The 15,630-nt window shown below is 47.5% G+C and overlaps 1 protein-coding gene across 1 annotated transcript; it reads left to right on the top strand.

Annotated features, from left to right (window-relative positions):
* Nucleotides 1-7,564: 7,564 nt before the first annotated feature.
* Nucleotides 7,565-15,188, top strand: LPCAT4 (lysophosphatidylcholine acyltransferase 4). The gene is made up of 14 exons (XM_063091298.1): nt 7,565-7,797; nt 8,994-9,136; nt 9,454-9,674; nt 10,249-10,361; nt 10,488-10,548; nt 10,842-10,900; nt 11,103-11,137; nt 11,679-11,733; nt 11,859-11,941; nt 12,188-12,313; nt 12,673-12,805; nt 14,020-14,118; nt 14,462-14,618; nt 14,864-15,188. The coding sequence occupies exons 1-14, from the start codon at nt 7,684-7,686 to the stop codon at nt 15,037-15,039; spliced, it is 1,575 nt and encodes a 524-aa protein (XP_062947368.1). The 5' UTR covers nt 7,565-7,683; the 3' UTR covers nt 15,040-15,188.
* Nucleotides 15,189-15,630: the final 442 nt, after the last annotated feature.

Below are 15,630 nucleotides of genomic sequence, written 5' to 3'. Positions count from 1 at the left end.
TCAGGGGGATACCAAGGGCAGGCTGACAGAGGGTATCAGCCCCAGATGCATTGTCAATAGAGAATTTAAAAACAATAACAAAACTTACTGTCAGCGTTTTAATGCCACTATGCATCAGTAATTCTAAACAATGTCAGTGACTAAATACTACTCCAAAAAAAGTATCCTACTGGGGCAAGTTGTAGACCATTGCTGTGGTTACTTTTGAGTTTGAATAATTTTTACTTAAGCTTTAAAGTGGACATTTTTATTAATTATCCTTTAATAAATATTATATTCTACATGGAATTGGCTCAAAGAACTCCCAGTTATACAGTTGCCCCTCACGCAAGCAGAGTCAGACCTGCTCCCATTTATTTAGAGAATAAGTTTGCAAAGATTCAAAAACCCTTTCAGAGTACTTCAGGTGCTGATTGTGTCTCCAGCCCCTGTGGTACTACATTTAATAGCAGATTTGAGATAAAGAATGTGAGCATAATGATAGCAAAGACAAAGAAGAAGAACATGGGTTAGTTCAAGTTTTTCACTCTATTTTGCCAGTTGGAGTTCTTATCTGTTTAAATTTAAAACTGTAAAAAAGTGAGAATCGTAAAGATATAGTTTTATTGGTTTATACATGAGACATTTTACTGATTTTTGAATATCTTTTAAAATAAAATTTTTAATTATTAGATAAAACTCTTAAAGAACAAGAAAATACCCCAAAATACAGTGACTTAAACAAAATAGTAGTTTATTTTTCTCTTATAACAACCTGGGTAGACAGTCCAAGGCTAGTATAGTAGATCAATGGTGTCCAGGACACAGGTTATATCCATCTTGATCCTTCAGCAACGGCTTAACCTGAGGTAAGAGAGAAAGAGAGGATCCACAATTCTCCTTAAAAGAGCAAGATCCAGAAGTTGTATACACTCTTCCCCAGGCCAGAATAGGGCTGCTACCCACAGTGGTACATGTTGTGCGCTGCAAAAGGGCATGCGGCAGAAGGGGTGAATAGAGGCCCTCTACTGCCAAGCTATGCATATTGCCACAGCACTGCACCTGCCCAGAGGAAGTGGCACCTTTTTTTAATTCCACACAAAAGCACCATTTGGGCTAGCAATAGCTTTCAGCCAAAAACTGTCACACAACCACAACAATCTTCAAGGAGAGAGAAGTGGAATACTGTGATTAGATGAGCAGCCACTACCCAACTATTATGAAAAGAAGGTGGAAATAGATATTGGGCAGAGATCTAGAGTACAGACCACAAATACAAATATCAAAGGAAAAACTGCTCTTACGTAGGGCACAATTTCTTATTCTTGGGGCATGGGTGTCTTAGTCCATTTGGGGGGCTATAACAAAATATCATAGACTTGTGGTTTATAAACAACAGAAATTTATTTTGCACAGTTCTGGAGGTTGGGAAGTTCAAGATTAAGGTACCGGCAGACAGTTTCTGACAAGATCCCGCTTCCTCAGAGATGGATGTCTTTTTGCTGTGTCCTCACATGAAGGAAGGGCAAAGGACCTCCCTCAGGCCTCTTTACAAGGACACTAATGTCATCATGAAGGCTCTGCCCTAGTGACCTAATCACCTCCCAACCCAGCTCCAAACAGCCTCACATTTGGGGATTAATTTTCAACATATGAATTTTGAGGGGATACAATCACTCAGATTATAGCAATGGGAGTTCAGGATTGAAGTCAGGGGGTCTACAAACTGGGATAGGAAGAAAATATTCCATCTTTATTCTTACTAACCTCTAACCAAAATTGGCATTTGTATTATGAACATAGGCAAGAAACTACAGAAGTATTAGCAGTACCTATGACTTTGTCAATAAATTATATATAATTATTAGGTAGATTACAGTTGCAAAGGTCCTGATATATCATTCATATTCATCCCTACTTAAAATTATGGTAGCTTTTAGAGCCACCACCACATTTGAATTATTGAATGCATTAATTAAAGGACATCTCTTACCATATCACAATTTGTAAAAATATTTTGATAACTATATTTCAATATAATTGGTAAAATGGGTTGAATAGTGTTCCCTCCACCATAAAAAATCACATGTCCTTCCCAGAATCTCAAAATGTGACCTTATTTGGAAATAGGTCATTTAAGTTAGTTAAAACGAGGTCATGTTGGAGTAGGTTGGACTCTTAATCCAACATGACTTGTGTCCTTATACAAAGAGGAGAAGCTGGCTGGTTAGCTCAGTTGGTTAGAGCGTGGTGCTGATAACACCAAGGTCTGGGGTTTAATCATCGCACCAGCCAGCAGAAAAAAAGGAGAGAGAAAAGACACACAGACACACAGCTGAGATGGCTATGTGCAGATGGAGGCAGGGATTGGAGTAGTGCAGCTACGAGCCAAGAAACATCAAGGATTGCCAGCAATACCAAATAGGAAGAAGCCAAAAAGGTTTCCTCCCTAGAGCCTTGAGAGAACATGGCCCTGCCCACACCTTGATTTTACACTTCTAGCCTTTGTGACACAAAAAATTTCTGTTATTTTAAGCCACCCAGTTTGTGGTACTTTGTTACAGCAGCCCTAGGAAACTAATACAATTGGTCTCCTTTATAATATTAGTCATTTAAAATTAGCATATTAGTCTTCTTAAACATTAGTCATTAAAAACATTATTTTTTTAAAAAAATAACATTTTTAGTCACTTATAAATATTATTCTGAGAAGGATTTTGTGCCATAAAAAAGGTTAAGCCTCCCTGAGTAATGTGTGACATTTTTCTACATTCAGAAAGAGTCCCCATAAAAAGTTTGGGAACTTTCGATTACATTCCCTCTCTACTTCTCACTCAACCCAATACAATCCAACCAGTTTCTAAATTCCACCAGTTATGTTAACTTCAATGAGACAGAGAAGAGAGAGAGACCCCCGAGCCAGGCACCATTTCAGCCAAAAGCTTTATTTCACTAATGTGGAGGGGAGGCTGAACCAGATCAGTTCCCCCAAACCAAGGAAAGCTGGAGGTTTATACGACTTTTAGGGAGGGTTCAGACAGAGTAACGGGCAATTTCAAAATCAGTGGTATGCAAGGTGACACAGCCCTTGTGGTCCAATAACATTTAGTCAGTTAGGGCATAGGCTTCTGAAGCATTCTTTCCAGACCAGCCCAATTGCCTTAAGCAGGCCATGAGGCATAATAAGTTATACATCAGAAATACCTCCTTAGTGCAATTCCTTTCCTTTCTCCCTCAATATCTCCCTGAGACTTAGTCTAAGCCCTCAGCACCTCCCACCTGAACCATTGTGAGGCCTCCTAATTCTCTCTCCACTCTAGCTCATTCTGAATCATAACCAGGGCTTCATTGAACACTACATATCTTTGACTCCTGCTTACACTTTTCTAGAGGTAGGGACACATACAAATTATCTGGAATGCTTCAAAGGATTTGCACAATATCCCTCTGTCTCTCTCCCCAGTCTTGTCTCCTGCCATTCTCTTTCCGGCAACCAGACCACATGGGTGTGTTCATACCCTCTTTAACTTTCTCCAGTCTTTGACTATGTGCTCCTATTTCTGATTTGTTTCTCTACAACTTCTTTGCTAACTGCTACTCATTCATCAAGATCTAATTCAAATGACCCTCTTTAGGAAAGTCCCTCTTGAGTCATCATGGTTAACTTAATTGTTCTCTTTGTTATGCTCTAAGAGCATATGTTCATATCTGCATTTGATTATAGTTCATGTAGTTGCGAATATGAAATGGTTAAACAATAAACTCTGAGCAAGAGAAAGTTTTACTTTTTACTTAGGAAGAATTAGTATATTTCTCCTCAATGGGAAGTCAGTTTTCATCTTGGACCCTGAATCATTAAACTGTGGTGAAGAAATCTTAGATTAGTACCAGGAACCCTACCTCCTAGTATGCAGTCATTATATATCCCTTCCGCTTGCGTTCAGGCAGAATCTGTGACTTGCTTCTAACAGAATATGGCAAAGGTGATGAAATATACCTCCCACGATCATGTTACATTACTTGGCAGAGGCGAATGGATTTTATAGATGTAATTAAGGACCCTAGTTGCTTGACTTTGAGTTAATCAAAAGGAGTATTATCCTGGGTAAGCCTGACATAATGAGGTGAGCCCCTTCAAATAGAGGTTAGAGACTCAAGTAACCAGAGACTGTCTCTGGTGCTAGCTTTAAGAAGCAAGCTGCCGTGAATTCTATAGTCTCAAAGAAATGAATTTTGCCAAACACTAAGTGGGTTTGGAATCAGATCCTTCCCTTGTCAAGCCACCAGAGGAGAACATGGCTCAACCAACAGCTTGATTTTACCCTGATCAGAGGACCAAGTTAAGTGTGTCTGGACTTCTGACCTACAGAAACTATGATAATAAATTGGTGCTGTCTTAAGCCACTAAATTTGGGGCAATTTGTTACATAGCAACAGAAAACTTCTATTGGAAGTTTTCTTAATACGGTGGGGTATTTTTGCACATAACAGAATCTCTGACTCAGACTGCTGACAAAGATTCTCTCCATTGAGCTAACTAATCAGACCCCTCTGAACTGTCTTCACAACTAGGCCCTGACTTGGGGCTTCTGTGTTCATCTCTGCTTAGTCCAGTTTTAGCAAGAATCCTGCTGGATCAGTTTAGCCAGAATTCCCCTTAACCCTGATGTTTCCTCTTAGCAATTTTCCATCCACTGACTCCCACACAGCTCCTTGGTTATAAATATCCACATACAAGTAACTTTCAATGAGATACAGAATTTTTTTTTTTTTTTTGCAGCTGGCTGGTACAGGGATTGAACCCTCAACCTTGGTGGTTATGTTTAATTTAATTACATAGTAATTTATATATAACTATTATTACTTTTGGGTTTGAGTCAGTTAATAACTCCTCCTAATATGGTTAATTTATGTTAAAATATTAAAGGCATAAAAAACTAATTATGTGTAACTGCATTTATGAATTGCATTAATTGAAAAAATGAAATTATAAAAATATTGCAACTACCGTGGAAAACACAAGATATACAGAAACCTGCACTCCCTTAAATAGGAGGTAAAAGAAAGCTATAGAATCTTCTCTAAAAACATCTAAGAAATCATCTTAGTTTTCTCAGGTTGCTATAACAAAATACCATATGCTGGGTAGCTTAAACAACAGAAATTTATTTCTCATAGTTCTCGAGACTGGGAAGTCTAAGATCGAGGTACCAGGAGATTTGGTGTCTGGTGAAAGTCCCAAAGGCCCCATCTCCAAATACCATCACACTGCAGGTTAGGGCTTCAACATATGAATCTGGGGATGACACAAACATTCAGCCCATAACAGAAATAAACAAGTCTTGACTAGGGTATCCCCTTGTGTCTCTGAGAATGCTGACTGCTCTCTTCTTGAGGATACAGGAAAGGATGTAAGCAAGTAGAGTATAGAGGGTGGGGAGGAAGTATAGATAGGAGTGACTTCTGGCTTCTGCCTGGTCCCTCTTCCAACAGAAAATCAATGGTACCCGATGATCCAGCAGCCCATTGATCTACCATTGTCCCTGCTCTGGTTTGAAAATATCCCCCAAATTTCATGTGTTGGCAACAATCCCCAAATTAATATGTTGATTGGAGGTGAGGACTTTGGGAGGTAATTAGGATTAGATAAAATCACCAGGGTGGGGCCCCCATGATGGGACCAGTGGTTTTATAAGAGAAAGAGACCTGAGCTGATACCCACACCCTTGCCTCTCATCATGTGATGTCTTCCTCTGTATTATGATGCAGCAAGAAGGCCTTTACCAGATGCCCATTCCTCAGTCTTGGACTTCCCAGACTCCAGAACTGTAAATCAATTTCTTTTCTTTATAAATTACCCAGTCTCAGGTATTGTTATAGCAACCAAAAATGGACTAAGAGTTCTGTTTCTCCAGGAAATGGTGACTGATAAGGATGCAGGAATCTAGCAGAGGAGGAACCTGTCTAGCCTGGAAGACACTTTTTAAGAGGGTGACACATGGCACCAGAGATCATCAGTTTCTCAAGGATATTCTTTACCAGAGTTGCTCCTTCTCAGACTGCCTACAGAAAAGCCATCATGACAGTTTGGTGAGGGGATAGAAGCAAGAGGAAATGTGGCTGTTTTCATGACTCAAACAAACGATCTAATTCATCCTCGATGACCAACACTACCAAATATTTGATTATCAAAACTCTGGCCCTATAGTTGGTGTTTCGTGGTGCTTATTGAATCCTCTCTTCCCTGTCTCCCACCCTGTGAACATTATCTTATTCCTTAAACTTCCTTCTCCCCAAAGGCAAGGCAGGGGAGATTAAATTAATAAAGTTGTATTTTACTGGATCTGGTGAGAATGTAGGAAGCTGAAATCTGCATTAAAAAAAAAAAAAAAAGGTTTGGAGATTATGTATGGATTTACCTTGGGACCTCTATACAAAAATATCCCAGTGCTGCTCCTTGGTCTCAGTAAGACGCATGAGACCTCACCTTTCTCATCCTGGGCTGGGAAAATTTCCTAGAGCAGATTAATTCGGAGCTTGATTTAAAGGAGAAGCCAGTGGAGGCAGCCACCCTTAGTTATGAGAGGCCTCTCTTTTTCCTTCACTTCCTTCAGCTCCCCTAACTGCCATTCACTGGGCGGCAGAAATAAGGTGGTTTGAAGGCAGTTTCTTTCCACAAGCAATGAGACTCTTATCTATATAATATTTCTAATTGTGCTACCGGCTGGGGGGTCTCAAAGTCCACCCAATTCCCTCGCCATGGCCAAACAACGAGAGAGCTAAGCAGTTTTGGGTTTTCTAGGGTTGTCTGGAGCTTGTGGGTGACAGGAATTACTGTGTCCTCTGTGTTCCCCCAGAGAGAGGGAGAGGGAAAAAAGGGAGTGAGAGAGATCAAGACCCACCACCTCTCCCCAGCCAGGCCTCATGGGGCTCGTGGGAAGCGTGCGGGCCAGCACTGGGGGTTGGGGCGCCTCACGGATTCATTGAGCCCTCACACCAGTGAAGACCTGCCCAGCGCAGGCAGGACGCGGACGCTGAGGGCCGGGAGGCGCAATGCTGCCGCGAGACGGCGCCAGCGCCTCAAGTCCTCGCGTGATGGCGTCGCCCCGACCAAGAAGGAAAGGTGGTCGGCTTTGCGAGGAGGGGGTGGCTGGGGCCCGGCAGCCCGCGGAGAGAGCGGTGCCCCACCCGCCCCGGAGCTGCCGGCCTCCGCGCACTGCCCACCCGCTCTTCCATTCCCACCAGCGCGAGGGCCCCACCCCGATCTGAGCTCGCTGGGTGACCTCGATGCCCAGGCGGTGACGGAGGGCGCTCTCAGCTCCGCGCCTACCTCCCGGCCCTGAGGGAGGCGGCGGCCAGGTCTTCAGAGGAGAACGACCGGAGGGCCATGCCGGGGGCAAGCCCGCCGGCCAGCGCTGCGTGCCAACATCCGGCCGCCGCGGAACAATGGCCGGAGGGGCTGCGGCCGCAGCTGCCGGCGCGGAGGAGCGAGGGCGCCGGGGCTCTGGAAACCCCGCCCCCCGGCCGGCGCCCTGACAACGAGGGTGCGCCGGGCCGCGCCGTCCGCTCCCCGCCCCTCGGCGGACAGCACCAGGCGGGGCCGGGGCTAGAGCGCTGCCGCCGCCGCTGGTGCCGTCGCTGCTGCTCTGCAGAGCGGGGCCCGGGGCCGGGGCCGGGGAGCCCTTCTTCCCACCTTCTCCCGCCATGAGCCAGGGAAGTCCGGGGGACTGGGCCCCCCTCGATCCCACCCCCGGACCCCCAGCGCCCCCCAACCCCTTCGTGCATGAGTTACATCTCTCCCGCTTCCAGAGGGTTAAGGTAAGGTGTGGGCAGGGAGGGTCGGGAGGATGTGGGGAGATAAGAAAATGAGGCCATTTAGAGCCCTGGCAAAGATGGGCATGGGGATCCGGGAAGGAGGTGGCTGAGAGGTTTGCGGAGCCTGGGTCTGGGGCTGCGCACGTGGGGGCGGCGGGAGGGTGGGCGAGGAGTCCTGGAGAGGACGCGAGCTTGGGAGAGACAAGCCCGAAGGTGTGGAAGAATTGAGTGGGCGAGGATGGAGGACTGCAGGGGACCCAGTGGTAGGAGAGATGGGGTACACAGGGGAATGCGGATTACATCCTGCGGAGGCTGACAGACTAGGATGGAGTCGGAGGCTACGGGAAGCCAGGGGTGGGGGCAGGGACGTGCTGAGTGCTTCTTCGAGTCTCTGAAGGAAGATGTTTTGGGGCCCAGAGTCTGCAACCCTGTGCCCTTCCAACACCCCATCTTCATAATCCCGCAACCCCCCCGCATTGCAGCACCTCCTGGTGGGGGCAGGGAAACTGCGAAGGGGGTTGGCTACAGGAAGTGGAGGGCCGCACCAGCCTGGGGGAACTGGGAGGAGGTGTGGGAAGGGAGTGTCCAAGGTTTCTTCTGTCATCACCTCCCCTGAGGCGGGCTCCAGGGGCTAGGTTTGTTTACCTGCTCTCTCCCCTGGGCAGCCTACGGAGTCACCCTGGCTCCTGGCAACTCCCACCGTGCAGGGTAGGGCCCAGCTCTTCTCTCCCCCATCCCGGGTACTACGGGATTGCTGTTGGGCAGTACTAGAGACTGACACGGGGCCTAAAAAGTGGTCCCTGTTTCTGTTGGACATGGGAGCTATTTATGGAATGGGATGTGGGGGAGGAGTACCTATCTCTAACCTACTCTACATTAAACACAAAGCAGGGCAGTTTCACATGCATTATCTCAAATCCTTTCCAAGTGCTAGATGCATTTTATGACATTCGATTTTATAGGTAAGGTGGGAACCAACTGAGACAAAATGAGGGCCCTGATGCTATTAATCTTTTATCCTTTTGCCCTCACTTGTATCTTCCTTCCATCTTGGGTTCCAGTCCCCTCTCCTGTTCTCACACCTATAACCTGCAAGGGATGATGGCTCTCTGCTCCTGGGTTCATCCTTGTGGGACATGGGATGCGGTGGAGGGACCATCTCCCAGCCCTGAAGTGGCATTCTCTCCCACCCTCTGCAGTTCTGCCTCCTGGGGGCACTGCTGGCCCCTATCCGAGTGCTTCTGGCCTTTATCGTCCTCTTTCTCCTCTGGCCCTTTGCCTGGCTGCAAGTAGCAGGTCTTACTGAGGAGCAGCTTCAGGAGCCAATTACAGGATGGAGGAAGTAAGTGGGGGGTCCACCCCCAGAGACTATACTTCTCCTCCCTGTTATCCATTCTGCTTCCCCTTTGAGTAGAGGAGGGAGGGTTCTGAAACTATCTTGCCCAGCCCAGGTAGGTGAGATGAGTCAGCCAGGTTCAGGCCTGGTACCCAGGACCTCAGCTCTATGTGATATGTCCCAAAATGGCCAGAGACTTCAGTCCCTTGGCCAAAGTATTTGAGGACAAATGAGGGGTACCCTGCTTTCACTGGTGCCAGAACCTGGGCGTGGGTGAGGGTCAGAACTGCCACCTCCACTGATACCCAGCCTTGCCCTGGCAGGACTGTGTGCCACAATGGGGTGCTGGGCCTGAGCCGCCTGCTCTTTTTCCTGCTGGGCTTCCTCCGGATTCGCGTTCGGGGACAGCGGGCCTCTCGCCTTCAAGCCCCTGTCCTTGTTGCTGCCCCCCACTCCACTTTTTTCGACCCCATTGTTCTGCTGCCCTGTGACCTGCCCAAAGTTGTTTCCCGAGCTGAGAACCTTTCTGTGCCTGTCATTGGAGGTGAGAGAGTTCAACAGGGGTGAAGGGGAGGGATGACAGCTCTGGGCAAAAAAAAAAGTCAGGAATCAGACTCTGGAGAGAACTGGCCTCGAGTGGGGAGGGAGAAGTTAGAAGGAATATTGACTATTGACAAATGAAATATAAATTAACACCATTTTTAGCCATTCTCTTAGACTCTGAGGGCTGGGGCATAAAGAAGGTGGTGGCGGGGGCTCTGGTCAATTCTCTAAAAGGACAGTTCTAGGGCCGAGCCTGTGGCGCACTCGGTAGAGTGCGGCGCTGGGCGCCGCGACGCTCCCGCCGTGGGTTCGGATCCTATATAGGAATGACCGGTGCACTCACTGGCTGAGTGCCTGTCACGAAAAACCAACAACAGCAAAAAAAAATAAAAAATAAATTAAAAATAAATAAATAAATAAATAAATAAATAAAAGGACAGTTCTATAAAGGAATTGTCCCCAGGGTAAAGAGACAACTGAGAAAATCTCATACTGTTGAGGAAGTGGAGGCTGCAGATATTAATGCCCTGGGTAGGAACCAAGTGATTCCTCCTTGTTTCCTTTCCCAACTCCAGCCCTTCTTCGATTCAACCAAGCCATCCTAGTATCCCGACACGACCCTGCTTCTAGGCGCAGAGTGGTGGAGGAGGTCCGAAGGCGGGCCACCTCAGGAGGCAAGTGGCCCCAGGTGGGTAAGGATCTTAAGACCCTCTCCTCACTTTCTAGTGCTCCTGAAGAGGCTTCTCCTTCCTCTTCCCACCCCTTCAGCTTTCCGCACCTCATTATACTCTTTTGGGTTTTTTCTCCCTCGCAGGTGTTATTCTTTCCTGAGGGCACCTGTTCCAACAAGAAGGCTTTGCTTAAGTTCAAACCAGGTGAATACAATGATAGTGGGTGGTAGGGTCGTGAGAAAAAGGAGCCCCAGATTTGGGGAGTGACTCTGGAATAACCCAAGAAGTTGGGGGAGGTTCACTTATGGGGAGGAAGGGAAAGAGGGAACCTCCTATCTAATGCTGACAAGTTGAGGAGTCAGAGAGAAAATTACAAATGAATGGAGCAGGGCCAGATCTTATTTGAGAACTGTCCCAGACCCCCATACTTAATGCCTTCTAGCTACCTCCATGCACTAACCTCTGGCTTGGGGGGTGGGGGTGGAAATGGGATTTAGGAGCCTTCATTGCAGGGGTGCCTGTGCAGCCTGTCCTCATCCGCTACCCCAACAGTCTGGTGAGTTTTAGTTCAAAAAACAGTGGAGGGGGGAGCATGAATCCACCCTAAGTGGGAATAAGTGAAGACTATTAGTACCATGATAGGATGTGCCTCTGGGAGTGGGGCTGGATGCAGTCAAGGCCTCTGGCTCAAAGAAGATGGGCCAGTTCCAGGGGATAAAAGTAATGCCCTTCTGCCCTCACCTCTGCTTTTCCCATAGGACACCACCAGCTGGGCATGGAGGGGCCCTGGAGTGTGAGTTCTGGTATTCCTGGGGTGAGGGTGGGGAGCAGGGTTCATCAGAGAATTCCTGGCCCATCTTCCAATATCCAGACAAGGTGAATGGCCCTGATTTATCCTAGGACTGAGAGAACTCTAGAGAAGGAGATGCTCCTTTCCTCTGATCTCCCCACACAACCTGGCAGCACTGTCTCACCTGAATTATTCCTGCTGCGATTATGGCTCCCTTTCACTTTTCGATGTTTCTAAATTATTTTCTCCCTGAGTCGTCCCTCCTTGAGAACCTCCACCACCAGGCATGCCTATTTCCTTTTCCCTCCATTACCCAGACCTCCTCTTCCCTACAGTTCTTCCTCTCGCATATCCCTGCAGCCCCTCTCTCTTTCCCTACCACCTTTCTGGCCCTTCCCTCGGTCTCCCAACTGCATATTCACCCTGCTGACTGTGTGGCTAGGGGTCCATTTGTATATCGATGGGCAGAGCTTTTCCACTCCCCTCCTCAGGGCGGGAGCCCGTAGTTAGAGACTGGTGAGCATCGAAGTCTCTCTTCTCTTAGACTCAAAGTCCTCTGGCTCACTGCTTCTCAGCCCTGCAGCATTGTGGATGTGGAGGTATGATCCCCATGGGTAGGGTGGGAGAATGGACATCACAGACCCCCAAATCCTTGGGAAAAGAGGGTGGGAGTGGTCACCCCTCACTTTGAGGTCCTGACAAGAATTGTGTGTCTATGTTTCAGTTTCTCCCCGTATATCACCCCAGCCCTGTGGAGAGCAGGGACCCCACCCTCTATGCCAACAATGTCCAGAGGGTCATGGCACAGTGAGTGTCCTACAAAGTATTTCCTGGAGCAATTACACAGGGCAAAGGAACCACAAGGAGGGGTCAGAAGGGTGAGGTTTTGAGGCAAAGATAGGGGAGCGGGCAATGGGAAGGGCTATGGGACAGCTAAGACTGAGGAGGGGAACATTAAAGTGGCCTGAAATCAGCAGGCCAGAGTCAGTCATGAGCCTTCAGAAGTTTCTTCTACTTCCTTCCCCCTCCATTCCATCCCTCTCCATCCTGTAGGGCCCTGGGCATTCCAGCCACCGAATGTGAGTTTGTAGGGAGCTTGCCTATGATTGTGGTGGGCCGGCTGAAGGTGGCATTGGAGCCGCAGCTCTGGGAACTGGGAAAAGTGCTTCGAAAGGCTGGGTAAGTGGCCTTGAAGATGAGGGGACATGCAGTGTCACATACATATATAGAGAGAAAGAGAATTAGAAGAAAGGGGAGAAGTGGGAAGGAGGAAGTAAAGTCTTAAAAAAGAAAAAAGAAGGAAGATAGAGGAACTTAAGAAAAGATAGTGGGGTAAAAGGGGAAGAAAGAAATAGCAGACTATGTAATAACGCAGGTGAGAAAAGTGAGAAGAGCTCTAAAGTGAGTCAGTACGTCTCAGACAGACAGCAGCTGAGCCTGTGTTGGGAGAATTCTTGGTTCTAAGATCAAGGACCTGCTGGATGGTGTGTCCAGAAAGAAACTGAATCCGCTCTCTACCTTCAACAATTCCATTGTAGGCTGTCCCCTGGCTGTGTGGACACTGGGGCAGAGCCAGGCCGGAGTCGAATGATTAGCCAAGAAGAGTTTGCCAGGCAGCTACAGCTCTCTGATTCTCACACGGTGGCTGGTGCCTTTAGCTACTTCCAGCAGGTAAAGGAGCTGGAACACGGAGGGCAGAACTCAGAACCCAGGGCTTACCCTCCAGGCTGATGTGCTCAGGATTTAAGGATAAGATCCTGGTAGCCGTGTCAGTCGCATTGGATGCCAAGTAGGAATCTGCACTGGATGTTCTAACAACTGTTTTCAGGTGGCCATCTTCTGAAAGCCACTGGGAGGTTCATTTTTTATTGAGTATCCAGTGCATTGAAGAGCCTTGTTTTAATCATCGTAAGGAGGAACAGAAGGGAAATAATTGCCCGGTGAGGTCCTTAAATTTTTGAAACCACTTTAGAGACTGGCAAAAGTGGGAAACCATATGACCTCTGGGGTACTGGGTGAGGGTCTTCCTAAAAGAGTCATGAAGGTTAGGTGGGAAGATGACATATATAAGAAACAACACTGGACAGGTTAGATGGTTGAGTTTGAGACCCAGAAGTATTTGCAATACTTGGGTAGATTATTTTAAATATCCTGTAGCTTCTCTAGGTGATTCCTGAACTTTCTTGGCAAACCATGTATTTCCTGGGATTTAACCAAGTTTCCCTGTCAAATTATTATAAGCCTAGAAGATTTATATTGTTTATGAATGACCAACAATGGTCCTAAAGAACTCTTTGATCTAAGATGCAGACTGTGGCTCTCAGCATCCTCTGAAAGGAAAGTGACCAGGCATGTAGATTTCTTAAATTGGGGCAGACTGCCCCTGAAAAGAGCTTCCCTAGCTTAGTCCGTAGCAGAGCAGAACCAAAAACCTGAAAAGCCATGGTCCCACATAGAGCTGACACAGCAGACATCTTCCTTGGGTTTTTTGTAAGAAACTATGCCAGTGGCCCCCTTTCAATATGTTGGACCAGTTCTCCCACATATGCTGAGTCAGAGGCAAGAACCTGTTTGTCCAGGTTGGGGGCCCAGGAATGCCCTCTGATGGCATGTCAGAAACTTGATGGTAACTCCAGCATTCCTGAGGGATTCCCCAACATTCCTAGGATACCCCTTTATGGAAGAGCTTTGTCATCCTGCCTGTGACTTAGTATAGCTCGAACAAACCTAAGAGAACTATCAGGGATCCTGGAGAGTTTGAGGCTCACTGAGGGGAGGAGCCACAGGGGTCACCCCCATGTCTTCAGAGAAGAGGGAAGAACCAAAATCCAAAGAGCAGGAGGGAGGGTGCACTCTCCAGGAGAGTGCACTCTTTCACTCTCCAGGATGCCAAGGGTTTGGTGGACTTCCGAGATGTGGCCCTTGCACTAGCAGCTCTGGATGGGGGCAGGAGCCTGGAGGAGCTGACTCTCCTGGCCTTTGAGGTACATGGGGTGGGGGGCTTCTGGTTATGCTCATCCCACACTGGCAGTCCTGTGTGGTGTGCTGTTCCCAATAGCTTCTAGATAGCATGTGCTTGATCTCCAACCCAGTGCCACACTGCCTAAAACCACAGAGCCCCAGTGTCTCTGTTGAGGCCTAGCTGGTAACAGGACAAGGTCAGAAGCAGTCACATTTACAGTTCTCCTGCAGGGAGGGTCCTGAGGGTCACAGAGGGCCTGTGCTGCACACTTTTGAAAGTGGAGGAGCCTGTTAGGCAGACCTGCAGGGTATAGTGAGACAATGGCGTGAGGAGAGAGCTTGACTTGTGTCCCTTTCTCTCCCAAGCTCTTTGCTGAAGAGCAAGCTGAGGGGCCCAGCCGCCTGCTGTGCAAAGACGGCTTCAGCACCATCCTGCACCTGCTGCTGGGCTCACCCCACCCTGCTGCCACAACTCTGCATGCTGAGCTATGCCGGGCAGGGCCCAGCCAAGGCCTCTCCCTCTGTGAGTCACCACCTTCTTGGCCCACATGGGCATTAAGGCACTTAGGACTTGGGACTTGGAGGAGAAAGCACTGGGTGGGAGGGAACAAGTGCTGGGGATCGAAGCTCTGAGAGGTGAAGCTGGAAGGAACAGGCTGGAATGGAAGAGAGGACATACACCTGGATTTGAGAAGTTAAGCAGATGAGAGCCTCTTGCCTCATTCTTGGGTCTTTCTACTTTTCCCTGTCTCACTCTTGTTTGTCCAGGTCAGTTCCAGAACTTCTCTCTTCATGACCCACTCTATGGGAAGCTCTTCAGCACCTATCTGCGCCCTCCCCATTCCCCTCAAGGCACCTCCCAGATACCAAATGCCACATCTCCAGGCAACCCCACTGCTCTGGCCAATGGGACTGTGCAAGCACCCAAGCAGAAGAGCGACTGAGCGCCTCAGCATCCTGCCCCTTCTTCCTCAGCTCAAACCCAGCCCCGCAGACTCAGGGCAGCGCCAGGGGCCTACCCTATGCCTCAACCCCATCTCCGCTCCTGTTTGATTTTTGTTATTGTTTGTTTTTTTTTTTAAGTTGATTTAAAGTTTGTGTTTGGTTGTTTTTTTGTAAGAAACTATTTTATACATAAATATAAATATATATCTATATCTATTAAAAAAATGAAGCTCAGTCACATTTATGGTATCATATTAGTTGGGAAGGAAAGGGATGAATGGTTGCAGGATGCCTATTGGGAGATCCCAAAGGTTCCCAAGGTCAGTCCTCTTGGCTGTAGCTGGATAAATCTTTTTCATTCCCAAATGGACAGGGCTCTTTCCTACACAGAAATCATACAAAGAAATTTCACATCCTCCCCTCCTGTTGTCATCTCTATATATGCACATTTTAATGGACTTCCTCACATATCTCTTTTCAGCCCATTCCCTCTTGTTCTGTCCTCATTAGAGATTAAAAAAATAGCTTACTACCATTCCATATTTGATAATCCTACTGAGACTTGATTCCAACACCAGTAGGAGAAGCAG

Source organism: Cynocephalus volans, chromosome 3, assembly GCF_027409185.1.
Source record: "Cynocephalus volans isolate mCynVol1 chromosome 3, mCynVol1.pri, whole genome shotgun sequence".
NCBI lineage: Eukaryota > Metazoa > Chordata > Mammalia > Dermoptera > Cynocephalidae > Cynocephalus > Cynocephalus volans.
Note: the sequence above shows the minus strand (reverse complement) of the source record. Positions and strands in the feature narration are given on the sequence as shown.